Raw genomic sequence first — 27,739 nt, forward strand, 5'->3', positions numbered from 1 at the left:
GCTAAAAAATAACTAATTGCACATATTGCAACTAATTTGTGAGACGAATCTTTTAAACCTAATTGCTCCAGTATTTGAGAATGTGGTGCTACAGTAAATATTTACTAATGACGGATTAGTTAGGCTTAATAAATTCGTCTTGCTATTTACTAACGGATTCCGTAATTAGTATTTTTTTTATTAGTGCCCGAAAACCGCACACGACACCCTATATAATACCTGATGTGACGCGCCAAAACTTTACGTCCCTAGATCTAAACACCCCCTAAGCTTCGAGCACTCTACACATACTCCCTCCGTTTCACAATGTAAGTCATTCTAGCATTTTCCACATTCATAATGATATTAATAAATCTATTTCATCATTATGAATGTGGAAAATGCTAGAATGACTTACATTGTGAAACGGAGGAACTATTATTCTTGCCACCATGGCCACGTCATGTGCATGATGTCACGTTAATTAAGGACGATGACTTTGCTTTCACTTTCGTTCATTCCTCCAGTGCTTTTATCAAAAAGAAAATCCCTCCAGTGCTAGATCCTCTCACACAAGTTCCTTCTCTTCTCTTCAATTTCCAGGAAAGTACTACTCTCCGACAAGTTAAAGGCGATTCGACACAAAACCTCTCCCTTTGGCAACGTCAAGGTATATTTGGCATTTCCATTTATCACCTCCTCACTACAAGGACAAGCGTACATACTACCTCCATTTTTTAATAGATGACGCCGTTGATTTTTTCTCATATGTTTGATCATTCGTCTTATTCAAAAATTTTATGCAAATGTATAAGATATAAATCACACTTAAAGTACTATGAGTAATAAAACAACTCATAACAAAATAAATTATAATTACATAAATTTTTTGAATAAGACGAATGGTCAAACATGTGAGAAAAAATCAACAGCGCCATCTATTAAAAAACGAAGGGAGTATATTCGTTTCTTCTATCTCCAGCGACAGCGAGACACATTGCGTAACTAGCCATGCATGTTGCGACATGGAAAGCAGTGAAGAGCAAACGGGAGAATTCGGAATTCCCAAATGGATAATCATTTGCAACCTTGAGAAATTTATATTCGCTGTCCATAAACAGAGAGATTTTACGGTACTGAGAGAGACCATAATTTTAACTATTAATTTGTGGTAGCTCTGTGTAGTACTAAAAAAATATTAAGAGCTACCAGAACTTATGCAAAAAAAAAATGTGGTGCTTGGTAATTTCTAGAGACTGTAAAAATATCTTTTACATATTTTATCAACATTTGCACTTGTATTAAAAAAACATTTGTCATACATTTTCTCACCAATATTGAGTTGTGGGCTGGAGGTTAGAAATTAAGGAGATTAGAAAGGCCAGTGGATTGGAGCAGAGTATTTGGATTTTCCTCCCTTCCTAACTAATGCTCTCGAGATTTTCTCAAATCTGAAAGGCATTTAAGTAGAGGTAGCACGCCATGCTTTTCTAATATGAGAAAAGGAGAAGGTCTTGCTAGACCTTTCTGTTCTTTATTTTTAAAGTACAGGTAGAACGATCATCCCCCCCCCCCCCCCCCTATCTCTCTCTCGGTACCCTATTCATTGATATTTGCTACTCCCTCCATCTCAAAATATAAATATTTTTAAACTTCGACATGGTCTTCGAGATGCTACTTTAACCAATAATATCTATAAAAGTAATATATTTTAAATAAAATAGTTGCATATTATAATAGTTTGTTTAATGATAAATCTAATAATATCAATTTTACATGATTGAGCTTTTTTTTTGCTATTAATAGTCACAGTTAAAAAATATTTGACTTGACACTATGTTAAAAATGTTTATATTTTAGGACAGATGGAGTAGATTTCAATTGCCCTTTTATCTAATTTTTCATTCATAAAAAATGCAAATTTTTAGGCTAAAATTTTCTTGTGCTATGTAGTGTTTATCTTTAGTTAGCTTATTCTTATTGCAATTTTCTTAATTATACTGTTTTACTTTGTTTTTTTCTAAGTTTGTATATTTTATATTTAAATTTTATAAAAATATATATCAATTGTAAATTCATTAATTAATGTCTAGACCATGACAAGTTATTGTTCAACCTTTCATTTAAGAAAGAAAGGATTTGTGTTTAATTATACTTGAAATCAGTACTCCCTCCATTCATAATGTAAGTTATTCTAGCATTTTCTACATTTATATGGATATATATCTGGATTCACTAACATCCATATGAATGTGGGAAATGCGAATGATTTATATTATGAAACAGAGGGAGTAGACAACAAGGGGAGTGGTGATGACAGTGGTGAGATTTTTACTAAGAGGAGGAGAAAAGTGACATGAACTAGATGATGTATTGCGCTTTGTGAAATTCATGAATATAGAAATTTCATGAATGAATATTTAAATATTATAGAAATGATGGATGGATTTATGTTAAAATATTATGAAAATGATGTACGGGATACATATTTACGAAGATGCCTTCCTTGTGCTCCCATCTAGAATAGATTAAGTGCTGAACCATTACTTCCCATCGCTCCCTCCGACATGATCCCGTTCGATCTCTAGCTTGCTCTGCTCTCCTTCAGTAGACACTGTTGTCTTGTCTCTACTACCTCCGTTCTAAAATAAGTACAACCGTGATATCCGTGTCCAACATTTGACCGTCCGTCTTATTTGAAAAATTTATGAAAGAATTAAAAAAAATAGTCACATATAAAATAATATTCATATTTTATCATCAAATAGTAATAAAAATACTAATCATAAAAATTTCTTAAATAAGACGAACGGTCAAACATTGAACGTGAATAGAGCAAAACTACACTTATTTTGAGACGAGAGAGTACTTTCCAGCTTCCAAAGCAACGTACCGTACCACCACTGCATATACACCTCTTTGGTCATAATTTACTTTTCTTAGCCATCTCACGCCACTCCATCGAATCTAATGTTAGAGTACTCTAACTTATTCTTGCCACCACAACCAAGTTATGTGGTGGTGTTTGGATTCAGCGACTTAACTTTAGTCCCTGTATTTAGACACTAATTTAGAGTATTATATATAGACTACTTACAAAACTAATTACATAAATAAAAGCTAATTCACGAGACAATTTTTTTAAGCCTAATTAATCCAGATTAATTAGGCTCAATAGATTCGTCTCGCGAATTAGTCCAAGATTATGGATGGGTTTTATTAATAGTCTACGTTTAATATTTATAATTAATGTCCAAACATCCGATATGATAGGGACTTAAAAGTTTTAGTCCCAACTAAACAGGGACGATATTGATTGACTTTGCTTTCACTTTCGTTGATTCCTTCGATGCTATTATCAAAACAACAATAATAGGTATTAGTTAACCCCTCCTGCAGTACGGTAGATCCTGATCTCCGACAAGTTTCTTCCTTTTCTTTTCCAGATCAAAGTAACTCTCCTACAAGTTCAGGACAGAAAACCTCTCCAAGTTATATTGGCATTGCCATTTAATGATCACCAGAAGGACAAGCCATGCTCATGAATACATACTCGTTTGTTCTATATCCAGTGAGACATTGCATAACTAGCCATGCATGTTGCGTGCGAGAAAATTGGTATTTTACAATCATCAAAATAGGGTTTCATCAAAATACCACTCCGCAGTTAAGATTCGGCAGAATGCCAATCTCAACTGAGAGGCTTCGTGTGCTATTTTCTTTCAATTCTCTCTTTCCTCACATCCGTGCTAACCAAAATACCCTTAGTTGAATCAATTCAAGTAAATTAAATATGTAGATTACAGAGTACTACCTCCCAAATATCTTGAACATGCAATATTTTTTTTTCTCTACACCAAATAAAAAATATATAATTGGAGACTGAGAGTTTTCAGTTGAGAGTGTTTTTTTATGTTGTGGAGATAGTATGCTGCATACTAAACAATCTGGTGTAGAGAAAAAAAATACATGTCAAGATAATTATGTTAGACGGTATTTACTTTGTACTCTATATATTTTTTTATCTAATTAAATTGATTTAACTAGGGGCCGTTTTGGTCAATAAAGATGGGAGGGAAGGGAGAATTGGAAGAAAATGGTATTTGGACGAAACCCCTCAATTGAGAGCGATATTTCAGCGAATCCCAACTGCGAAGCGGTATTTTAGTGAAACCCTGTTTTAATAATGGTATAATGCCAATTTTCTCGGTTGCGTGCACCTGCACCATGGAAAGGAGTGAAGCAAGTGGGATAATTTGGAATTCCCAAATGGATAATCAATTACAACCTTAAGTAGAGGTAGACTTGTTTCTCACATTTGAATGGCATTTAAGTAGAGGTAGCACGATCATTCTCTCTTTTTTCTGTTCTTTGCTTGGTACTCTCTTAATTCATTGGTATTTGCTATATTTCAGTTGCCATTTATTCTCTGCAATTTTTAATTAAAAAATAATTGCAAATTATTAGGCCTAAAATTGTTTTGTGCACTTTAGTGTTTAGCTTTAGTTAGTTCATTTTTATTGCAATTTGTTTAATGCATATTGTTTTACTTTGTTTTTATCTAAGTTAGGATATTTTATATTTAAATTTGTAAAAATATTTATCAATTGTAAAATTTAATGTCTAGGCCAGGACAAGTTATTGTTCAACCATCCATTTAAGAAAGAAAGGATTGTGAAAACTCTCCTATGGCTACGATCACCGTATTCTATGCCCTCCCCTGTACGCTTTATTAAGCGATCAAACACTGCCGTGAACAAGAATGGCATTCATTCCCTTGTGAAAAAAACTTCCTACCTGATTGATTGATTTGGCCGGAAATCGAGCCTGATCAACGATGGACCTCGTCGTCGGCGCGTCGAGCGAAGCCGTGAAGTCGCTCACCGGGAAGCTGGGCAGCCTCCTGGCGCAGGAGTACACCCTGATCGCCGGCGTCCGCGACGACATCCAGTACATCAACGACGAGCTGGCCAGCATGCAGGCCTTCCTCAGCAAGCTCAAGCGACGGGACGACGTCGACCACGACGAGCAGCGTCAGGACTGGATGAAGCAGGTGCGGGAGGTGGCCTACGACATCGAGGACTGCGTCGACGATGTCGGCCACCGCCTCGGCCGCGAGCCGCGGGGGAGCGGCGCGGCCATCTCCTTCCGGAGGGCGTGGTACCTTCTCACCACCCTCTACCAGCGCCGCCGCATCGCCGCCGACATCGGCAACCTCAAGCTCCGGGCGCAGCATGTCAGCGAGCGCCGCACCAGGTACGGGGTGGAGAACCTCCAGGGCAATGGTGGTGGTGGCGGCAGCGGCAGCGGCCTCGGCGTCGGAGCCAACGCTCCTAGAGACCGTCTAGCTCCTCTTCCCCGGCTGATTGGCACCATGGAGCCTGTAGGAATGGATGCTGCCATTGATGAGCTCCAGGAGTGGTTCTCCAAAGGGAAGGATGGCACCCAGCAGAGGTACCTCGCCATTGTCGGGTTCGGTGGCCTTGGCAAGACCACCCTCGCCATGGCGTTGTACCGCAAGCTTGGGGACGAATTCGATTGCCGAGCATTCGTGCTCGCGTCGCAGAAGTTCCATCTCCCGACGGTTCTGAGAAGCCTTGTCAAGCAGTTCCATGAGAAGCAGGCAGACGCTTCTGAGGATACCCTCCATGGAATTGAGGGTTGGGGTGATGAAATGCTGAAGAAGAAGCTGCTTGAACAATTAACAGGCAAGAGGTATGATTTTGGGATTGCTAATATCAATTTTATAATATGGATTTAATATAAATTTTTGCTTTGGAAAACATGCCATTATTTTTAATTGATCAATTTGTGTAACATAAGCTAGGCCACATGATAAATTAAATGTTGAGTGCCGAAGTACAACAACTCCTTCCGATTATATGATTCTTGGCGTTTTAATAAGGTTGAGGTTAAATTAACTATCGATAGCTTAATAAAATATTTAGTTTGAAGACACTAGGATAACATACATAGGTTTGTCTTACAAACTAGTGTAGTAAAAGTAAAAATATATTTATGTATTGTATAGATTATAATAAAAAGATATAGTCAAAGATATGTGTTAAAGATCATGTTATTATTTAAAACATTAATAATTATGGAACCGGAGGGGTATGAAGTATAGATTGGTTAGGAAGAAAATTGTTTGGTTCACGGTGTCATAATGCTTAAGAGATGGCAGGGCAAATACCTGATGAGTTTGGGCCTTGAACATGGGCTCACGGTGGGAGAGTAATCTTTTTCCATGTGGGTTCATATCTTCTAACCATTAATGTTTGTTACGAGAGAAGCGTTATATCGTACAACAATCTAAAAAAAATTGTATGTATAGCAGCGCTGCTCCTGACCCCTGTCGTACTTCCGTGTTTGTTCGTACTAAGATCGTACGGAAAAATCGTATGTCTAGCACTTTCCCTATGTTTATTGTATTGGACTGTAGTAGGCCAGTACCCCTTCGTTCCATGTTATAAGTCATTTGACTTTTTTCTTAGTCAAACTTCTTAAAGTTTGACCGAATTTGTAGCAAAATATAGTAACAAAATAAATTTTGTATCAAAATATATGCAATGCTAAACTTAATGAAACTAATCTGGTGCCATAGGTATTGCTATTTTTTCTATAAACTTGGTCAGACTTATAAAACTTTAACTAAGAAAAAAAAATCAAACGACTTATAATATGAAATGGAGGGAGTAGTAGCTAGTAGACATCAACTGTGCATCTGCACATGCTACACATATGATTTTGTATTTCTTTATATTATCGTGAGAATTTCTACCTTTTCTGATTAATATGGTAATTTCTAAATTATGCAGTATCTTTTAAATTAATGCGGAGGGTTCTAGGGAAGCCCTCTGATTAGTATACATAAAGTTTGATAAATCTCAGCCATATATTTGACATATGGATGCATATGATTTTATCTTTTTTAGATTAACACGTAGGAATTTTTAGCTTTTCTAATCAATATGGGAATATCCAGATCTTTTTGTCTTTTTAGGATTAATGTACAGCTTCTAGGAAAGCCTCTAACTTGTTTACATAAAGATTTACAAAATCTAGCAACTATACAAAATATAAGAAAATACTAATACTCCGAATTGGAAAAGTGACTATATTTGTGTCTGGAATGAGCACTATAAACCATTATTAACAACTATACTTCTAAACATTGCTTGAAGCAGGTACCATATCTTGATAGATGACATATGGTCTGTATCAGCATGGGAAAATGTCAGGGATTCATTGCCCAAGAGTGACAAGGGTAGCTGTGTGGTGGTGACTACTAGGTTTAACTCTGTAGCTGAAGCCTGCCGCCGTCAACAAGGTCATGTGCACAAGCTCAAACAGCTCGATCCAGAGAGCTCCCGCAATTTGTTTCTTCAGATAATATCTGCTAATGATCTGTGTCCCAATAGACACATTAATGCTAGCATTATCATGAGGATATGTGGGGGTCTGCCTTTGGCAATTGTAGTAGTAGCAGGGCTGATTGCTAGCAAAATGAAATCAAAGATTGATCTGACATTGGATCAGCATTTGGTTGATGTAGATGAGGCTTTAAGTGCAGAGTTGGGAAGCAATCTCACCACCGAAGGAGTAGCGCAAATAATTAACCACTGTTACAAAAATCTGCCACCTGATCTTAAGACATGCTTGCTGTACTTGAGCACATTTCCCAAGGGCCGCAGTATTAGCAGGAAGCATTTGATAAGAAGATGGATTGCTGAAGGATTCATTACTGAAGAGCATGGGAAGACTGCTGAGGAAGTTGCAGAAGACAGCCTCAATGAACTCATTGGCAGGAACTTGATAAAGCCTATCAACAACAGCAGCAACGGCAAGGTGAAGAGCTGTCAAATTCATGACATGGTTCTCCAGTACATTGTCTCCAAGTCTAGTGATGAGAATTTCATCACTGTTATTGGCGGCCACTGGCAGACACCATTTCCAAGCTACAAGGTACGGCGATTGTCTGTTCATAAAAGTGATTGGCAAGAAACAGAAATGGTAGAGAGGATGAAATTGTCTCATGTCCGATCCTTGACAGTATTGGAGAGTTTCAGTGCTCTTCATTCTACTATGCTCAAGTTCCAGATACTGCAGGTATTGGACCTTGATGGTTGCAAGGACTTGTCCCACTCACATCAGCTCAAGAAAATATGCAACATGTATCAGTTGAAATACCTGGGCCTGCGGCGGACAGATATTGACAAGATCCCGAAGAATATAGGAAGGCTGGAGTACTTGGAGGTACTTGACATTAGGGAGACAAATGTCACAAAGTTGCCTACATCATTTGCGAAGCTTCAGCGAATGACCCATCTACTTGCTGGCAACAAAAGCAAGCGGACAGCATTGAAATTAACTGAGGAAATTACAAAGGTCGTAGCTCTACAAACACTTTCTGGGATTGAGATCAGTGGAAGCTCAACTTTGGAAGAAGACCGGGAGCAGTCACCAGATATGGCCATCAGAAACTCTACACCCACCAGAGCCGAGGAAAGAGACAACACGGCTTTGCATGGTCCCCATAAAGAAGATAGCAAAGTGGACTTTCCAAAACAGCTTCGTTCCCTTGAAGCTCTGGAGAAGCTCATCAACCTTAAGAAACTTGCCATTTACAAGCTTGTAAAGTTCCAAGCTAAAGACGATGAGTTACTTCTCTCTGCTATTGAGCATTTGAGCAGTTGTTCCCTCAAGTTTCTTGCAATTGATGACAGTTTCACAGGTTTCCTTGACAGCTCACTGAGTTCTTCGCAAGCACCACCAGAACACCTGTACACCCTTGAGCTTTCTGGCATGTTGTCTAAAGTGCCTGGATGGATTGACCGCCTGCACAACCTTGAGAAGCTTACTCTGTCATTGACTTCACTTAAGACAGGTACTTTGGCGGTTCTGAGTAGCCTGCCTGAGTTATTCTCTCTCACTTTTTCACTCCATGCAGCAGACAATTATTCAAATGCTCTCAAAATAATGCATAAGAATACATTGGAGTCAGGAGGTATGATCTTTGTGCTAGATGAGGGATTTGAAAAGCTGAAGCTACTGCGTTTTGCGGCACCTGTGCTACCTTCTCTGAGCTTTCTAGAAGGGGCAATGCGGCAGCTTCAGAGGCTTGAGCTGAGGTTCAGAATGGTGGACTATATGTACGGTCTGGAAAACCTCTCAAAGCTGCAACAGGTATTTTTAACAGTCAGCAGCCAGGCACCTGAAGATACTAGGGCAAAGACATCTCATATCAAACGACTGGCAAACATGATTCAAAAGGCTAATAATTCCCCTAACCCCAGTGTGGTGATAGATGAGTACAACGAACTAGCAAAACAATGATGGATGATCTAGACATAATCTACAATTGCAATGTGCCATTGTATTATCGATGTGTTGTACCTACTCCATCAGTGGTGCCTTTTTCTTTTGTGACTTTCTGATCTATTTACAAATTATTGTATTGTTCTTTGTTGAGTTGTGGTATCTTTATTTCGTTTCATCTGTTGTACCCTGAAGTCTGTGCAAGTATAAAGACTTATCTTCAGCTTTCCATAGAAAACTAATCAGTCAGAGGTGTTCACTGGTTCCAATAATTATCTTTCTAACTCAAGGTGCTATTTTTTTTTTATCTCTCATAAATTGCCTAGTATAATAAAAGAAAACCTTGTCTTTTGTCACTAAGTTGACTAATCCACTTATTTCTTATCTACTTCAAGAACTAATCGGTACTGTAACAACTAATCTTGAATTCTTGGGCGAACGAATTATGATTGAGAATCAAGCTCCTATCCTTTCCTCCTTTGTCGAGTATACGAATCGCTTGGTGGCAGCAGCTCTGCAAGATTATGCTTGGGTGGCGACTGGCCAATATCAGAGGGGGGTTATCCTTGCAAGGTATCTATCTATCTATCTATCTATCTATCTATCTATCTATCTATTATATTATTAAGACAGCCTTGAAAGGAGGCACCACGTTCGCTCTAGAGGCTAGAAATTCCCACGTTAATCGAAAAAAAAGAAAAATATATGTGTCGTTGGATTGCATTTGTCTAGATTTTGATGGTCTAGATCAACCAGCAAAATATGTGAGTCCAAAAGGAAAACATCTAGAGAGATTGACTAGGAATCGGACACGCATGTATTTGGACTAATTTGACTAGGAGTCGGACATGCATGTATTTGCATGCATGCGTATGGCCATTTGAGCATGTAAATCTGTAGTGAGATTTGCAATTGGAATCGGACATTCATATGGCGTGAAGGTAATTAGAGTCATGCACGTTCAAGCAAATATTATGTTAATTATTAAACGCTCAAAGGTAGATTAAAATCTATTCCAATAGATTATGGTAGGACTAAATTACAATGCTACAATTTTATCTATAGAAACAGAAGATAAGAGTTCTACACTAAATCTAATTATACATGCATGTATAATAAAATATTTATGCGCTCAAATTGTACTATATTCACTCTAAAGAAATTATCATGTTAATCTCTATCTCTATCTCTACTTACTTAAAAAAATAAGAGGTGTTTCCGTCGTCCGTCAAAAAAAAAAACCGGCGAAAAAAATCGGGCGAGCGAAAAAACGAAAATAAAAAACCGATCTGTCCGAGAAAAAAAACGGGCGAAAAAATCCGATTCCGTGTAAAAAAAGGGCGAAATTTTTTTTAAAAAGAATTGGTCCGATTAAAAAAAAGGAATCGGGCAAAAAAATCCGATTCCGTGTAAAAAAAGGGCGAAAAAAATAAAAAAAGAATCGGTCCGATTAAAAAAAAGGAATTGGGTGAAAAAAACCAGGAAAAAACCGGGTGAAAAAAACCGGGCAAAAAAACGAATCCGATTATGTGGAAGCTTTGAAAGGAGGCACCACGTTCGCTGTAGAGGCTAGAAATTTCCACATTAATCGAAGAAAAAGAAAAATATTTGGACCATCAGATCATGGTGGGTCCAGATTATAACGGTGGAGATTGATTATATGTAATAAATAAAAACGAATAACTTTGGACTTCGGTTAGGAGTCGGACACCGAGCCAAACAAGGCTGAAGTTCTTTACGAACTCCAAACCGTGCTATGCCAAGCAACAGGACAGGACACGTTCTCTGATTTTTTTTCTCCAAAGATATAAAGATATATAGCTAGCAAAAATCAATACCAGCTAATCCTATTCACTAATTACAAAAAATTCTTAATGACCAGCATATGCTTTTTTTTAGGACCAGCACATGCTAAATTTTAAAATATACGTGCGAGTTATAAAGATGGGTTCACTTTCAAGTTTCTAACCTTAAATACTACAAAGCACCTTTTGCATAGTCAAAGAAATCAAATGTACATATCAAAATTTATACAAACAAATACTTCCCCAACTTTTTTACAAGTGTCATATAAAAAAATAAAGTATTAAGAAAACTTTGAAAGGAGACATCACATTCACTCTAGAAGCTAGATATTCACACATTACTCAGAGAGAAAGAAAAATAACATGTCAAATAGAAATACAATTTAGAAATAACTCAAATTCAAAATAAAAAATAAAATAATTTTTGAATAAGTACCATTAAAATACAAAACAATATATAATAAAAATTAAATAAGTAAAGACTACAGACCAAGATGTGTACATAGCAAAACATAATCTCTACATATCCAAAATTAAGAGTAGCTAAAATTCAAAATAAAAAATAAATTCCAAAATTGTTTTTAAATACTAATTCTAAATAAACTTAAATAAATTTGAATAAAGTAGGAAGGCTATTTGGAAATAATTGAAATTTGGAATAAAATATACTCCCTCCGTTTTTTAATAGATGACGTCGTTGACTTTTTCTCACATGTTTAACCATTCGTCTTATTAAAAAAATTTACGTAATTATAATTTATTTTGTTATGAGTTGTTTTATCACTCATAGAACTTTAAGTGTGATTTATATCTTATACATTTGCATAAATTTTTTGAATAAGACGAATGGTCAAACATGTGAGAAAAAGTCAACGGCGTCATCTATTAAAAAACGGAGGTAGTATTAACAAAACAAAATTTGGTGTTGCGATTGATATATGGGCCCTAAAATAAAACAACAATGCTCACTTTGCATATCTAGAAATTATACCACATTAGTTGAAGAAAATAGAAAATGCTACATTGTATGGTGAAACTAGATTATAAGATTATAGACGAACAAAAATAAATAAATGGAGATTTTGAGAAGAATTGCACTCTATTTTTTTATCTAAACAAGAGGTACAGATATGTTCTCTTTTGATTACCAAAATGGCAAAATCTAGGATTGACAATTAAAGAAAGACACATTGGGCTTTAGAAAAAGTTTTCATAAATTAGTCCTACCGAGGCTACAGGAGTGTGAGCTGCTCAAGTGGCGAATAGTAGGACTATGAGAGGATGACCCAATGGGTAGAGAATGAGTAAGGCACGGGATGTGTGGCGGCAATAGCTGGCAGGTCTTCTAACGCAATCATGGTGATAATAAAGTTTGACTTTAGGCGTCGACGATAACAAAGAAGAGAGTCGGTACAGGCTAACAAGTGGATATGCGACATAGGAGTAGGGAGGCGCATGGAAAAGCGATCCAAGGGCAACAAATGAGTAAAGTGGAGGCAGCGACTTCTGAAAACTATAAAAAGAAACCCCAATGATAATAAAGTCTGATTTTATAAGGTGTTGATGATAATAAAGATGAGAGATGACATGACCGGCTAAGTAGACGGGAGATAAAAGACAATTGGTATCGGAGGATGAGCTAAGGGGTGGCAACGAAAATGAAGAGGAAGGACATGATGAAGATGAGCAAAGGGATGGTGGTGGCTTGCAGGATTTGTAAAAAATATAAAAATGAAGGAAGTTTTTATTATAAAACCATAATTTAATGGTGTAGGATAGGGATTCCGTCAGAGATGCTTGATCATTTTGAAGTCGCAACATAAAAATTGTTGTAGTCACTTTATTTATTATTTCTCTTAATTAGCAAGCATATTCTTGAATTGATATAAGGTCTCTTTGTACACGAGATATGCCTATATATATATACAATACAATACGATTGATTACAATTCTTTTTTATAAAAACATATTTCAAGTTGAAAAAATTTGATAATTTTACATCATAATATATTTTTTTCGCTAGCCGCGCAATTGCGCGGGACACCCTGCTAGTTGCCGATTATTTCAAGATTTGGGATGTTGTCTGAGAGGTGGTGTTGGATCCCTATGCCAGGGTATTCTATCCTCTGGTCGGCATTGGCTAATGGCGATTTCTCCGTCAAATCAGTGTATTCGCTGTAGGGCTGGACAAATAGCTCGGGCTCGTGAACTCGGCTCAAGCTCGGCTCGGGCTCGCCTGGCTCGGCTCGGCTCGAATCCTGAACGAGCCGAGCCCGAGCCTGGGTTTTAGCTCGTTTGTGAACCGAGCCGAGCCCGAGCCAGCTCGCGAGCAGCTCACGAGCTTAGTTGGCTCGGTTTGCATAGAAAGACTTCTAGCCGAAAACCAAAAAAGCTCATCAATTTGTTATATGCTGGCTGTATACAATATACCTAATTATCTTTGTAGGGACTTGAGAGTTATTATCTGAATAACCAAGTCATTGCAAAGCAACACAACTGCTGCTGGCAATACAACTGCTGCTATTGCAAAGCTCACGAGCCAGCTCGAGCCGGCTCGAGCCAGACCACGAGCCGAGCCGAGCCTAATGTACAGCTCGGTTGGAGAACCGAGCCGAGCCAAGCCGAGCCAGGCATTTCGCGAGCTTCCACGAGCCGAGCCGAGCCGGGCTCGGCTCGGCTCGTTTCCACCCCTAATTCGCTGCTCTGTGCTCGGTGAACAAAGTGCGCCTTGGGCAGAATTGTGTGGAAATCCAGGGTGCCAGCACGTTGTAAATTCTTCATGTTCCTCGTGATGCGAGGAGCTTGTCTTACTGCCGACAACTTGCAGCGTCGCAGGTGGCATTTGGCGAGCTTGTTACCTTTGCTGCTGCGATCTGGAAACCTGCTTGCACATCTTCCACTGCTGCGCATGCACGGTGCAGGTCTGGGAGCGGGTGCACAGCCGCCTGGGCTTCATTTGCCCACAGCCTACACCGCATTTGCCTTCCTTGTGGCTCATGGTCCGCAAGATGATCAACAAGCAGGAGAGGAGAACCTTCGATGCAGGTGTGATCCTAGTGACATGGCTTATCTGGAAGGAACACAATGCCCATGTTTTTGAGGGGAAGGACACTATGGTGTTTGCTCTATGCGCGGTCATGACAGATGAGTGGCGGATGTGGAAGGTGGCTGGCCTATTTACACCGCCTGACACCTGGCATATCAAGGCATTGAGGGTTCTTATGTGAGAATTTTTGGCATTGTTGTTGTTGCGGTGTTAAGATCTGTGATGTGGCTTGTTTCGTTCTCTGATTGTTAGGGCGCACTCCGGAGCTTTGGCCTGTTGCCAGCTGTTGTAAGCCGTGTGTCCTGTAAATTCTGTTTTCTCCCACTCTTAATAAACTTTGGCCAGTTTCCGCCAGCGCGGTGAAAAAATTATCGAATTCTTGTCTCAAGAAGGATTCAACCATCCCTCACAGCTTCCTAAAAAGTACCTTCTCGACCAGAATTTCATTTTTAATAATTATAGAGTTCAAGTGAACTCTGTGTGTAACTTGTATTTGTGTATACATCTAATATTCCTTAAAATATTAAACAAAAACTCTTTACTTCAATAATCTTGTATAGCATCTTGATTTGATTTTCAGTACTAGGAGTTCTGCACTTTTTAGTTCACCGGAATGTGACCTATTATTTATTCCGACATCCAATCTGTTTTACAACTAAATCCTGATATGGCAATGCCTCACAGATGTGAACAAATCAACCGCCTTAACTAAGCACTAAAATTTAGTTTTTTACCTGAAATTTTAATCCAGTGGTGGTGGAACTACCAACATTACCAATTCATTTAAATTAGAAAAAATCGTTGCTCATTCTGCAATTTCAGTTCAGCTTGGTGTGCAGTTTCATAGCTTGTGTCTGCACTAAACATGTTGATTAAAATTACTCCCTTATGTTCCTATCATGTGTTGAACTGTGGCCGTCACTTAGCGTACACAAGCAAAAGGAGAAACAGAAGTTTTGCATCAGATCAGATGAAAAACCTGGGGAGCCCATGATGGCCTCTTAATGAGCCCTGATCATCAGGCCAGCTGGTAGCTAAGCCCTGGCAGTCGAAAGATGAGAGAAGAAAGACGATACATCATCCCAAATGAGCCCTATAGCTATTTACTCCCCCAGCTGGCTATATAACTGTAATTTTTAGTTTTTTTCTTCTTAATCTCTTGTAATAAACTTCCTTCACTATGTATTTATATATTTATGATATAATCATTCCCTACATTCTCCTAAGGCCTTGATTAGGCTTCTGCGTAAACTGAAATCAAGTAGAATGAAAAGTAAATTGGAATTAGTTGCAGGAGTTAATATGAGGAAACTTACATCCAAGGCAGAAGCAAAGGGTCGGTTTCCTCCTCGGCATTCTATCAAACAGTTCGTGGGCAACACATATTTGTAGCCTTCAGACCATCTGCAACTGCAAGCTAGGCCCCAACCTTCGATCTGCAGAATGCATCTGCAGCAGATACGAGCGAATCAAACATCGAGTGATCGATCGGTCGGTCGCCGCACGACGGCGGCAACGCACAGCAAATCGGGATGGACGTGTGTCACTTGGGGTGAGAAAAGAGGCTTTACCTGGTGATATACGTGATACCTGGAAGGCAACATAGCCTCCACATTCCCCCTCCTCCGTGCTCACGGCCGCCGATCACCGGTCGCCGGTGAGGTAGCCGACGCCCCGACGCGGACACGGCGGCGGGGAGGCCGGAAGCCCACCGCCGGTGAGAACGGGGTACAATCTTGGAGGTTGGAATCGACGTTTCGTCGTAGCCGTCCATAGGAAAACGGACGGTTCAGATCGTGATGTACGCAGAACGAAGTCAATGCTGATGGTTAATTGAGTTTTAATTGGTAGGAGTAGTACGATAAATTTATAAAAATAGATTCATAAATATATACTCTCTCGCTACAAAAAATATAAAGTATTTTGTTTGGGTGCGAAACATGCTATATGCTATGTACAGATTTATAATACTAAAACTATGTCATATTCATCCAAAATCCCTTATATTTTAGGTTGGGTGCGAAACATGCTATATGCTATGTACAGATTTATAATACTAAAGCTATGTCATATTCATCCAAAATCCCTTATATTTTAGGTTGGGTGCGAAACATGCTATATGCTATGTACAGATTTATAATACTAAAGATATGTCATATTCATCTAAAATCTCTTATATTTTAGAACGAAGGGAGTATATAATAAAGTTTTATCAGAATGAAAAGATCGTTGACTAATTAAGTTTTAATTGTTATAGATTTAAAAATAAGTTTATTTGATATTTTTTTAAAACAATATATCAATAGTTTTGTAAAAAAATATACTACTCCGTACTACTACCGTTTAACAGTTTACTAACAAAAATCAATCTATATGTTAAATAGTAAGAAAATAACGGGAAAGCAGCATTCTGCGTGGAGAGAGATGCTCGCTCGCCGTCGCCATGGCCTCGTCCTCCGCCGCCGCCGCCTTCTCCCCAACCTCCCACCACTCTCCACCGCCGCTATCTCCACCCCATCTCCGCCTCCGCCTCCGCCTCCGGATGCTACCCTCGATGGTGACGCCCCCGGCGACCCCGGCGCGCTCGCCCCCGACGACGCCATCGCGTCCCTCCCCTCCGTGGCGGACTCCGCGGGCTCCGCGGCGGCGCTGGCGCTGTTCCGTCGCCTCGCGTCGCGCCCGGACCTGCGCCGCCTCATGCGGCTCTACGTCGCCGCGGCCACCGCCTTCGTCGCGAGGGGGAGCCTCCCGATGGCGCACGAGGTCATGCGGGGGATGGTGGCTGCCTTCGGCGAGGCCGGGAGGCTCCCCGAGGCCGCCGACATGGTCCTCGAGATGCGCAGCCACGGGCTCCCGCTCTGCGTCGAGACGGCGAACTGGGTGCTCAGGGTCGGGCTGGAGACCGGGAGCTTCGTGTACGCGCGCAAGGTGTTCGACGGAATGACGAGGGCCGGTGTGTGCCCCGACGCGCGCAGCTTCCGGGCGCTGGTCGCGGTGTGCTGCCGGGAGGGAAAGGTGGAGGAGGTTGACGCCTTGCTGGCAGCAATGTGGCGCTGTGGGTTCTCGCTGGATAACGCGACGTGCACGATGGTCGTGCGGTCGCTCTGTGAGAAGGGACGGTTCAAGGATGTGTCTGAGTTCTTCAGGAGGATGTTGGAGATGGGCACACCACCGAACGTGGTGAATTACACTGCATGGATTGATGGGCTGTGCAAGAGACGCTACGTGAAGCAAGCCTTCCATGTGCTGGAGGAGATGGTTGGAAGAGGGTTGAAGCCTAATGTGTACACGCACACAACGTTGATTGATGGTCTCTGCAAGATTGGGTGGACAGAGCGGGCGTTCCGGCTTTTCTTGAAGCTCATCAAGAGTAGCTCGTACAAGCCAAATGTCCACACGTACACTGTAATGATTGGAGGGTATTGCAGGGAGGGCAAACTTGCTCGTGCTGAGATGCTATTGGTGAGGATGGTTGAGCAGGGGTTGAAACCAAACACAAATACATACACTACGCTGATTGGTGGGCATTGCAAGGGGGGCAGTTTTGATCGTGCATTTGAACTGATGAATAAGATGAAGCAGGAAGGCTTCCTACCTAATATTTACACATACAATGCTGTTATTGATGGCTTCTGCAAGAAAGGAAAGATTCAAGAGGCTTACAAGGTGCTCCGAATGGCCACTAGTCAGGGGCTCAAGTTTGATAAGATAACATATACTATACTGATTACTGAGCACTGCAAACAAGGTCACATAACATATGCTCTAGATTTGTTCGATCGGATGGTGGAAAATGGTTGCTGTCCTGATATAGAAGCATACACTAGCCTCATTTCTACATATTGTCAGCAGAGACAAATGGAAGAAAGTCAGAAATTGTTTGACAAATGTCTTATGATAGGACTAGTGCCAACCAAACAAACGTATACATCAATGATTGCAGGGTACTGCAAAGTGGGAAGATCAACCTTGGCTTTGAGGGTCTTTGAAAGGATGGTTCAAAATGGATGTTTTGCGGACTCTATAACTTATGGTGCTCTAATAAGTGGTCTCTGCAAAGAATCGAGGCTAGAGGAAGCAAAGGCTTTATACGAAGGCATGCTTGATAAACGTTTGGTGCCATGTGAAGTAACTCGTGTCACTTTAACTTTTGAATATTGCAGGAGGGAGAAAACAAGCATTGCTGTATCAGTCTTGGATAGATTGGACAAACGGCAGCAGGCTCATACAGTAGATGTAGTAGTTAGAAAGCTCAGAGCCTTGGGAGATGTGGATGCTGCCAGTCTTTTTCTTAAAAAAGTTTTGGACGAGGATTATGCTGTTGACCATGCAACTTATACTGGCTTCATCAATTCTTGTTATGAAAATAATAGATATGCCCTAGCTTCTGAAATGTCTGAAAAATTCTCAAAGAAAATCTCTAGCTTTAAAGAAAAAAGATGATTTAGCAACAGCCATTGCTTGATCAGAAAGGGTGGTGCATTGCTTCTACTGATACAGACAAGAAATTCTACAGTAGGTCCTCAATGTGACTTTTTTCACATGCTGCCATATTAATCAGTTTTTGGTAAAAATGTGTCCTTTCTTATTTCTTTACTGTGCTCCTGTTGAAGAAATCTTTCCCAGTTCTAGTTGGTCAAAATTTTGTTCTTATATACTTACTAGTCTTAAAATCTCCAGTTCAAGGTATAGACCTGACTTTCTCAAATGGAGTGGGGAGAACTTGAAGATAGTAATGGCATCTTCTTTGCATAAAATTCTGTGAGAACTGAGAAGAAACAAGGTCATTCGTTGATTTGATGGAGAAATGGTAACAGCTCAGCACTTCAGTAGTGTTTTAGTTTGATCCTAGTGTTTATTCTTCTAACACATCATTGTATCATTTGCCTACAGAAGAACAAGTCTTTCTTGAATACTTGGGAGATAGTAGTCACTAACAAAATCCATCTGTGCATTGTATAATGAAGGTTATTTCATTAACCATTATACTGGTTCTGAACAATTAGTTCAATTTTGTACTTAAGCAACAAGGATGTTGTTTCATAGAAAAGTTATCCATTATTCCTACCATCTGAAAGTCTCTGCTGTCTGGATGGTTAACAATTTGATTTTATGCTTATTCCAGCTATTCATGTATATTGCTATATTGTTGACAAGCTTTCTAGGTTTTACCATTACATGGCCAAACTCCAGTCTGTTTTAATTCTTCTTTTTATTTTTCTTTAGTAAACATGAAGGGCATGGAATTTTTGCATGCACCATAGACTACAGCTGTCAGCTTTAACTTGTTGCCGTTCATGGTTTTCTATTTTTACATTGTATATTACTTACAAGGAATCCTCAGGTTATCCAATTTCCCTGCATTCTGTTTCGACAAAGAAAATGTTTAGGTATTTGTAATAGGAGTCACACTATTTTGAAGATAAATTATTTTTACAATAATCTAGAAATGATATGTAGAATCAGGCTCCACAATACAATTTACAAATGTGATTCATGCAGTGCTGCAGGTATGTTACACATCAACGTTCCTGCTTATTTTCATTCTACTTTCTGTAGACCTAACTCTTATATGAGCAGCACTAACTTTTTCCTGTCTTCAGTGGTTCTGGCTGTGTGTGGCTGGATATGGCTTTTAAACTACCCTGTCTACCCACAATATCAGGGTGTTTGGGACGATAGGTATCAGGCTATCATCTAATGTCCTGCAAAAAATGGGGGGTGATTAGTTATGTTGTCTGTTAACAAGCAATACAGAAATTTTTTTAGATGAAAGCTCAACCAGAAAACTGACCAAAGCTGCTGTGGATGCTGGTAAGTCCAGGAAATTACTTTCCAGCTAGCAAAATTGGTGCTTGATTGTATTGGTTGTCAAACGTGGGCTGCCTCGACGATGCTGAAGATGTCTGTCTTATTTTGTTAACCTTCTCTTATTGGTTCTCATGGGATATTTCTGGCCTCCATGGATCTTTCTGCATCTTGTTTGTTTCCATGCACATTGTCGTATGAAATCCACTCTCCACCACTCCAGGTTTGTGCCTTATAGTTTCATTAATTTTTCCTCTCTTTCTTTGGTTGCATATTTGCTAATGGTCAGCTTCATTAGTCCTGTCACGCTCACAGCTTTAGCAAAAATCTGTGAGAAAAACTGTTAACTTCATTTCTTTGGTTGCATATTTGCTAATGGTCAGCTTCATTCCTCCTGTCACGCTCACAGCTTTAACAAAACTGTTTACTTCTTGAGATTTTATTAGGTCATTTATTCAGTTCACACTTTCATACTTGTCTGGATTTTAAAAAACGTGTCATGCCAGAAAAGAAAGGGAAGGCCACCAAGACAGTTCCGGAAACCTGGTTTAAAAAAAAAAAACCTATTTTGGCTGAATTTTGTGAGTCTTTTTTAAGAATTATGTTATACGTTAGAAAATTTCAAGAACAAGATCTATTCACAGGGTTACCATTTTACCAAGTATACATTAACACAAAAACACTATAGAATATAATCTATAGTAGTCTGTAGTCTATGTATACACATGAATGTCTGAACGAGATGTAGCTGCACGACATTGTGTTCACAGCATAAATGTTAGATACAGTTACTTATGCAAACCGTGAGGACTCTAGGCTATTCCTAACAATCCACAACTATAGCGAGTACTATTGTCTCCCTTCACCCTTTCTTGGGAAACAAGTGAAGCTCATGTGATACAATTGTATGATCTTCCAGTTATCTGCCACCGGATAGCTGAATGTCTTCCTGGATATTGAGAGACTCCTCGCTCCTTCACCCTTTCTTGGGGAACAAGTGAAGTGATACAATTATATGATCTTCCAGTTATCTGCCACTGGATAGCTGAATGGCTTCCTGGATATTGAGAGACTCCTCACTGAAGCTGAACAGCCTGCGCTGTTGGTTCATCTCATGCTGATGCCGCCGGGCAAGTTCAGCCACCTGCCACTCCTCCCATTGCTCCGCTGGGACAACATTGCCTTCCAGCATCTGCACAACCTCTGACATAGCAGGGCGAAGATGAGGCTCCATATGAGTGCAGAGGAGTGCTATTTGGATCATCTTCTCCAGACCTTGCAAATCGTATGCATTGTCCAGGTTGTGGTCCACAATGTCTGTCAATCGTCCTCCTTGCACCAACCTTTTCACCTTCACATGTACCAAAGAGTCAATCCCATCCAATCCCATCAGGGTCATCTATGTGAAAAGATGAGACACCAACTTTCTAATTCTTCAGAAAATTTATGTTGCATTGTTCATACAATAAGTCAAGCATCATTCATAGTTATACCTAACTTCTACTCATATCAATTACATAGGTGAGAAGCTTTTGCTTATCTGATCTTAATATGCTTCCATTCTCTAGTTTAATAAGATATTATTAATGGTGTGCAATCTAAACTTTCTTTGGTAGCTATAAACGATAGTAAGGTAATGTAATTATATCTTACTTGATCATTGAGCATGATCTCACTGTCTCCTTCCGAGAATTCAGGGAACACTGCACGCTCTCCTGTCACTATTTCTAACAACATTACACCATATCCAAATATGTCTGTCTTCACTGATGGCCTTCCTGTCTTCAGGTACTCAGGAGCTATATGGCCCATTGTCCCGCGAACCCCGGTCGTAACTGTATTCCTCTCTCTGTCTATCATCTTCGCCAACCCAAAGTCTCCTACCACTGCTTCAAAGTTTCCATCAAGCAGGACATTGGCTGCCTTGACATCGCGGTGGATAATCTTGGGGTTGCAGTGCTCATGAAGGTATTCCAAGCCACGGGCAGCGCCAAGGGCAATTCGCACTCTTGTTGGCCAATCTAATGCTGGTTCATTTAGTTTGATATCTGCATGCATAGGTGTCATCAACAGTACTATTGCATTAGATATTTTTAGGGTTTGTATTATCATAAAAGGACCTATTTTTTTGGTGGTAACCTGCCTAAAGAAGTAGATAATTCAACGATTCAATTGCCTACACTTCCTTTTTATCAAGACACAGAAACCACATTTCCTTCTATTTCCTGGCACTGTTTTAACTAATATACCTCAATTGCATGCTAGCTTTAGTTGACATTGTAAATGAAGATGAATCATGAAAGCATATTCTAGGAACATGCTAAAGTGGTATTCTTATGTTATTGTTACCTCTCAAACGGGAAGCAACACTTAGATTCTCCATGTAAGGGTAGACCAAGAGTCGCTCTGTTGGAGTCGTGCAGAATCCTATCAATCTTAATATGTTCTTGTGCACAGCAATGCTTATCAATTCAACTTCTCTCAGGAAAGCTATTTCCCCTTCAGGCTTTTCCACTTCAAACAGTCTTTTAACTGCAACCTTTCTGCCGTGTGGACCTGAAAGCACTCCTTTGTACACCTTACCAAAACCACCCTTGCCAAGAACATTTTGCTCATTGAAATTGTTGGTTGCAATTTGGAGTTCTCGCCATGAGAACCGCTTTATCTGTCCAAACTCTAGATTGTGATCATGTTGACCTGAAATTGTTGCACATGCTTATCATCTTGGTAAAAAAGAAGTCTTTATTAATCTGTTTCAGTCCATGTGAAATTGTTCCTTAGCTAAATATGTTTCCTATGGTAACCATCACACAAATGTCATGCTGCTGAACTAACCTGGAACATCACTGTATATTTCAGATCGGTGGCGCATTCTTTGCCACCATAGCAGAAATAGTACTATGATAACAAGGAGAGTTATTGCTCCAGCAATGCTTGCAAGAACCACCTTGAGTGTGGAGTTATTTGATCCACCTGTTGATAAAAAGAATGGAACTGTTTATTGATCCAAATTAAGGGTGCAATATAGATTGCAATGTTGATTTCTATATTACCTGTATTAAAATTGCTTCCTTCACAAGAAATCAAGTGTTGGCCACAATTCAAATGGTTACCTATATAACTGGAATTACAATTGTCAGAACTGTGAAGCACTAGGCATAAAATTGCTTGTAGAATATATCCTCGCCTATACCTGTAGTGAGACACCTGAAGCAACCGTTTGGGTATTTCACCGCTCAGATTGTTGTCTGCTAGATTGCTGCAAATCACAGTGAGATGTGATACATCATATAATGTAACTGTAATCCAAGTGGTGATATTTGGCAAGTTCACAATGTTATCAATACAGAAAGACTTACATATCATTCAATGATGAGAGATTAGACAAAGAAGTTGGAATATTCCCGATTAAGAGATTTTTGCTCATGTCCCTGTCGAAGATTATGATCAACTACTACACTATTGACTCATAATCTTGTATTCTTAGAAAGACACAGAATTTGACTTACAGATTTTGGAGTTTTGAAAGACGGCCAAGAGAGTCAGGTATTGAACCATTTAAGCTATTTCCTCCAAGTTTTAGTGTTGTTAAGCTTGATAGGTTCCCTAACTCTTGTGGAATTCCTCCGGTTATGTTGTTATCATTCAATAATCTAGGAACAAAAAAGTAAAACGAACCACAAAGTAGATCTTTTATTGAGGAATGAGGATTAATCTTCAAATGTTAAATATTTTTAGGATTAAATTGCTAAGCTTACAGCTGTTGTAAATATAGTAGCTTTCCAATGCTGGGTGACAAGAATCCAGATAATCCTGATGAGCTCAAAGTTCTGCAAATTCCAGAAATGTGAAATTAACCATGTGTTTACCTCAAAAGGCTCAAAAATAAATTAACCATATGTGGTTACAAAGTTTTAATGTTATTTTTATTGTGAAACAAACTTATATACTACAAATATGAAACACTATAGTATGAAGTATGTGCAAGCCAACTGTAAAAACTTTTCCTTATGATCAATGGTTAGAGGCTAGAGCATGCATTTAACTAGCATAGCAGGAAAATAATGGAGTTAAGAGTTTCAGATATTCAACCTTGTTAAGAGGAAAATAATGAAGTTTAGAGTTTAAGATATTTAAGAAAAATGAAAGGGATAACTCACATTGAAATGACCTTTTGATCTTGATTACAACTGATGGAAGGAAAATAGCAGGGACTAACTTGATTATTATTCCAGCCATTCAGTACGCCGCGACTGTCATTGAGCATTGTCCTTATTTCATACAATGCTATGACTGATGAGGAAAATAAAATCGTTATATTTGCAAATTATGAGACACATTCAGTGAAAATGAATTGGAAGTGGTAATATTCTTCTTATTCAATGCCCCATATGCAATATGGATTTAGAGCGAGTACATTATCTAACCAAGAATTTTGAGCAATCTTGTTCAATTATGAACAATTGTGAGCAAGCATATTTGCTACACTGGAAGAAAAATGCAGATGTGCTAAATAACTGAAGGAGTAGTTGTGCTTTCTAGTAGGCTAGTAGTAAGTACAAGTGCTCTAGAATCTGTTATGCAGTTGATAGTCAAACATTTGACTGATGACAAGGACAAGATGTCATATCCACAACACACACTAGCGTTCTCAGTAAATATTGTGTTAGTCAAAAACTCAATAATGCAATAATTCCAGAGTCTCTTGCAGTTCACAGTCAAAATTCTCAGATTGATTCCATTGCCTCTTCTAATGCCAGCCACATATGAATAACTGATGTAGAAAATATATACATCAAAGTGTAAAGGCCTTACCTTCGGAATCAGGTGTAGCAAAATATTGTATATACCCCAATAATAACAACCCAAAAGCTATTAGTTTCATACTTCCTTGAAAATTATTATCAATTTGTTTAATTTTCAGGAACAGAAGCACTCTTGAATACACACTGTATAGCTGCATCACCGAAGAATAAAATAAATTGTGTGAGACTTACAAGGCAGAAGAATAAAATAAATTGTGTGAGACTCACAAGGCTTAAAGAGTAAACTGAGAATACAGAGATTGAGGAATCTTCATAAATTCCTGCCAAAATTGAAAGGAAGTGTTTTAACCCAAACAAGGCAAGAATCTCCTTAAAAGAACATTCAGACTGTTTGGGATTCTTTCTAGAGATAAAGATTTTATTTTTGTTGCAAACCATTTTTGATTTCTTGCATATAAAAACATGTGATCAGTCACCTGACTGTATGAGTCTTGCAGCGGTCACTAAACCTAACCGGATTTCTATAGTTACACTCTAATCGATTGCCTGTACAAATATGGGGTGGTCCAAAAGACCTTAAACTGTCTAAAAGGTTGTCCTTAAATATGAAAAGTATGTTACTATTGAAATAAAGGTTGTCTTAAAGAAATAAATGTAAATTCTAAACCATTACTGGAGAAGTTAGAAGCTCAAAAAAAAAGCCCAAAATGATTTAGGGGAATAAACTGAGCAAAAAGAAAAACAGAGAAGACAAGCTGTCCTCTTCTCTTTGCAGTTGCGTAGCAGCTTCTCAAAGTTCACACCCTGTTCTGAATACTACTTGCAAAGAACCTCAAGACGCGCAAAGTAAACTCTTCTCTGAATTCTCTCTTGATTTCCGAGAAATTTTAGCTCTGCAGATTGCAGACAGAAACCTCTGCTGTTCTGCAGGGTGTTTAAGCTAACAGCAAAGCTTCATCCATCTCTCCAATGGTGATGCCTCTTCTCCCCAAGTCCCCACATAAACCTCCCCAACTCAAAGAACCATTAAATTGAGAAGAAATAGAATAAATTCACCAGATGACACAGGCAGGTGATTGAAGCAAACAGGCAGAGAAGAGGGTAGAAGAGAACAGATTCAGAAGTCAACCATTCTTACTGTTGCTGTACTACCACATATGGCAAGAACTTACCAAGAAGAGAGGGAGAGAAGGACTGTGTGCTGCTCCTAGCTTCCTAAAAACTTTCTTCTTTCGTGTGAGAGATTGGAGGAAGAAGAAGACCTGAGGTCTCAGCTCGGCAGTCAGAACTGAGCTCAGGCCTCAGAGACAAGTCATGGAGCTCAGCTGCTGACTGAAATCTTGTGTGAGCAGTATTTATGTCATGAGAGCTCATCCTGGAGGAGACAATGGAGACAGTGTCATTGAAGCCATCTCATTGGATGTTGCAAGTTTGCAACGGACGGCTCAGATCAGACGCAACAGAGAAGATTCTCCACTGAACACTCGATCTCAGCCGCCCAAAAGGGAATAGTAAAACTGCAGATACCTTGATAACTTTCGGAGCACCGAAAGACTGTATTTACTAGTTGATTAACCGAAATTAGCCGAATAATAGACCATCTACATCTCCTAACATTTTATATGGACCCTCCTGTGTGTGTTGGCATGAGGTTTTTTCTTAGTACTTTTTTTAACGAACTGGAATAAAACAGTGTCAATTTCACTCTGTACAGATGTCAAAAAGAAACTTTGTGTACAAGCGTGAACGAAGAGTTCTTTTTGTTAGTATTTGGTGTGGACATAGGGAGTGCTGAACTTAACAGTTAGGAATTTGTGCCTTACATATTGTTATGGTGACTGCTTCCTTGACCCCGTTGACTTAAGCAAGGTGATTAGTGATTACCCAAACTACCCTTGTTCATTACTTCATCCTTTAAGCAACACGTAATCTCAGTCAGGCCATACTCCATTTATCTATTTATTTTTGAAAAAAAGGGTCCCACTCAAGTATGATATTGCCCTTTGAAGCAAATCTACGTGGATTCAACCATGCAAAATAGCTAGTTAGAAAACACGCAAAATAAAAAATGTCTTATACAATGGGTTGTAGCAAGTGCATTAGATAATCTAGAGGCGTAAGTGAGATTTTTGTTTGGAGTCTTGGTGGTGATTTTGATCTATGAACCATATATGCTCCATGAACTTCCGTAGGATCTAAAACGACACTATGTGCTAGACAAATTACTGGTCAACACAGTATACTCTGCCTTGTCCTTAATCTGCCAAGATGTACTATACCTTTCATGACTAGGATGCCACATGCACGGTCATGCAGTCCTGAGATTATCTATTTTTCTATTTTTACCACTCGATTGCTAATCTACTATTATAGTTGAATGCTGCTATATTTTTATGTATTTTATTGTATCATGCGGTCCGAAAGTTTACCAAAGTAAATTAAAATAATTGTAGAATCATTGTTGTACAGTTCCACTTGCACCAACCTATATTCTCCTGCTACGAATTGCTAATATACTAAACCAAATTAGGTACTCTCTCCGTATTTTAATGTATGGCGCCGTTGACTTTTTGACTAACGTTTGACCATTCGTTTTATTTAAAATCTTTGTAAAAATATGAAAATATTTATGTCATTCTTAAAGAACATTTGATGATGAATCAAGTCACAATAAAATAAATGATAATTTTATAAATTTTTTTTGAATAAAACGAATGGTCAAGCGTTAGACAAAAAGTCAACGGCGTCATACATTAAAATATAGAGGTAGTATTACAGTAGTGACATTTTGTATGCCTATGGTTGCAAAGGTTCATTGCTGTTATGTTTTCTAATCTGAGCACAAAAGGATCTTTTGACTGTTGACTTTTCTTCTGTATTTAGAGTTTCATTGTTTGTCGGACATTGACTGTTTGAGGGACAAATTGATCAAGGGCTGAAGCCGTGGGCCTGCTCCTTTCGCTACCTTGACTCTTCTCGTTATTACCAGACACATCAAGTCATTCAAAAGCAAAGAA

At 39.1% G+C, this 27,739-nt stretch overlaps 3 protein-coding genes and 1 long non-coding RNA gene across 6 annotated transcripts; 2 read left to right on the forward strand and 2 right to left on the reverse strand.

Moving 5' to 3' along the window:
* Nucleotides 1–4,685: 4,685 nt before the first annotated feature.
* Nucleotides 4,686–9,691, forward strand: LOC127753963 (disease resistance protein Pik-2-like). The gene is made up of 2 exons (XM_052279413.1): nt 4,686–5,694; nt 7,167–9,691. The coding sequence occupies exons 1-2, from the start codon at nt 4,817–4,819 to the stop codon at nt 9,313–9,315; spliced, it is 3,027 nt and encodes a 1,008-aa protein (XP_052135373.1). The 5' UTR covers nt 4,686–4,816; the 3' UTR covers nt 9,316–9,691.
* On the reverse strand, nt 9,012–15,905 carry LOC127753964 (uncharacterized). The gene is made up of 3 exons (XR_008012734.1): nt 15,720–15,905; nt 15,465–15,597; nt 9,012–9,156 (listed from the first exon to the last, which is right to left on the reverse strand). It is a non-coding gene; the product is annotated as an uncharacterized LOC127753964 (long non-coding RNA).
* Nucleotides 15,906–16,557: 652 nt separating this feature from the next.
* Nucleotides 16,558–20,442, forward strand: LOC127753814 (pentatricopeptide repeat-containing protein At4g19890). Of its 3 annotated transcripts, none has more exons than XM_052279261.1 (2): nt 16,558–18,958; nt 19,042–20,442. In XM_052279261.1, exon 1 carries the CDS (start codon nt 16,573–16,575, stop codon nt 18,589–18,591), a length of 2,019 nt encoding a protein of 672 aa, XP_052135221.1. In that variant the 5' UTR covers nt 16,558–16,572; the 3' UTR covers nt 18,592–18,958; nt 19,042–20,442. The 3 variants fall into 3 exon arrangements, with proteins under 3 accessions (XP_052135221.1, XP_052135222.1, XP_052135220.1); XM_052279262.1 differs by having other exon boundaries at nt 16,558–18,715; nt 18,829–20,442; XM_052279260.1 differs by having other exon boundaries at nt 16,558–18,663; nt 18,829–20,442.
* Nucleotides 20,443–20,575: 133 nt separating this feature from the next.
* On the reverse strand, nt 20,576–26,064 carry LOC127753818 (LRR receptor kinase SERK2-like). The gene is made up of 12 exons (XM_052279266.1): nt 25,895–26,064; nt 24,772–24,913; nt 24,117–24,249; nt 23,715–23,786; nt 23,466–23,609; nt 23,316–23,387; nt 23,150–23,215; nt 23,010–23,077; nt 22,792–22,929; nt 22,306–22,653; nt 21,610–22,004; nt 20,576–21,307 (listed from the first exon to the last, which is right to left on the reverse strand). Exons 2-12 carry the CDS (start codon nt 24,839–24,841, stop codon nt 20,984–20,986), a joined length of 1,830 nt encoding a protein of 609 aa, XP_052135226.1. The 5' UTR covers nt 24,842–24,913; nt 25,895–26,064; the 3' UTR covers nt 20,576–20,983.
* Nucleotides 26,065–27,739: the final 1,675 nt, after the last annotated feature.

Source organism: Oryza glaberrima, chromosome 11, assembly GCF_000147395.1.
Source record: "Oryza glaberrima chromosome 11, OglaRS2, whole genome shotgun sequence".
In the NCBI taxonomy this organism is placed as follows: Eukaryota; Viridiplantae; Streptophyta; class Magnoliopsida; order Poales; family Poaceae; genus Oryza; species Oryza glaberrima.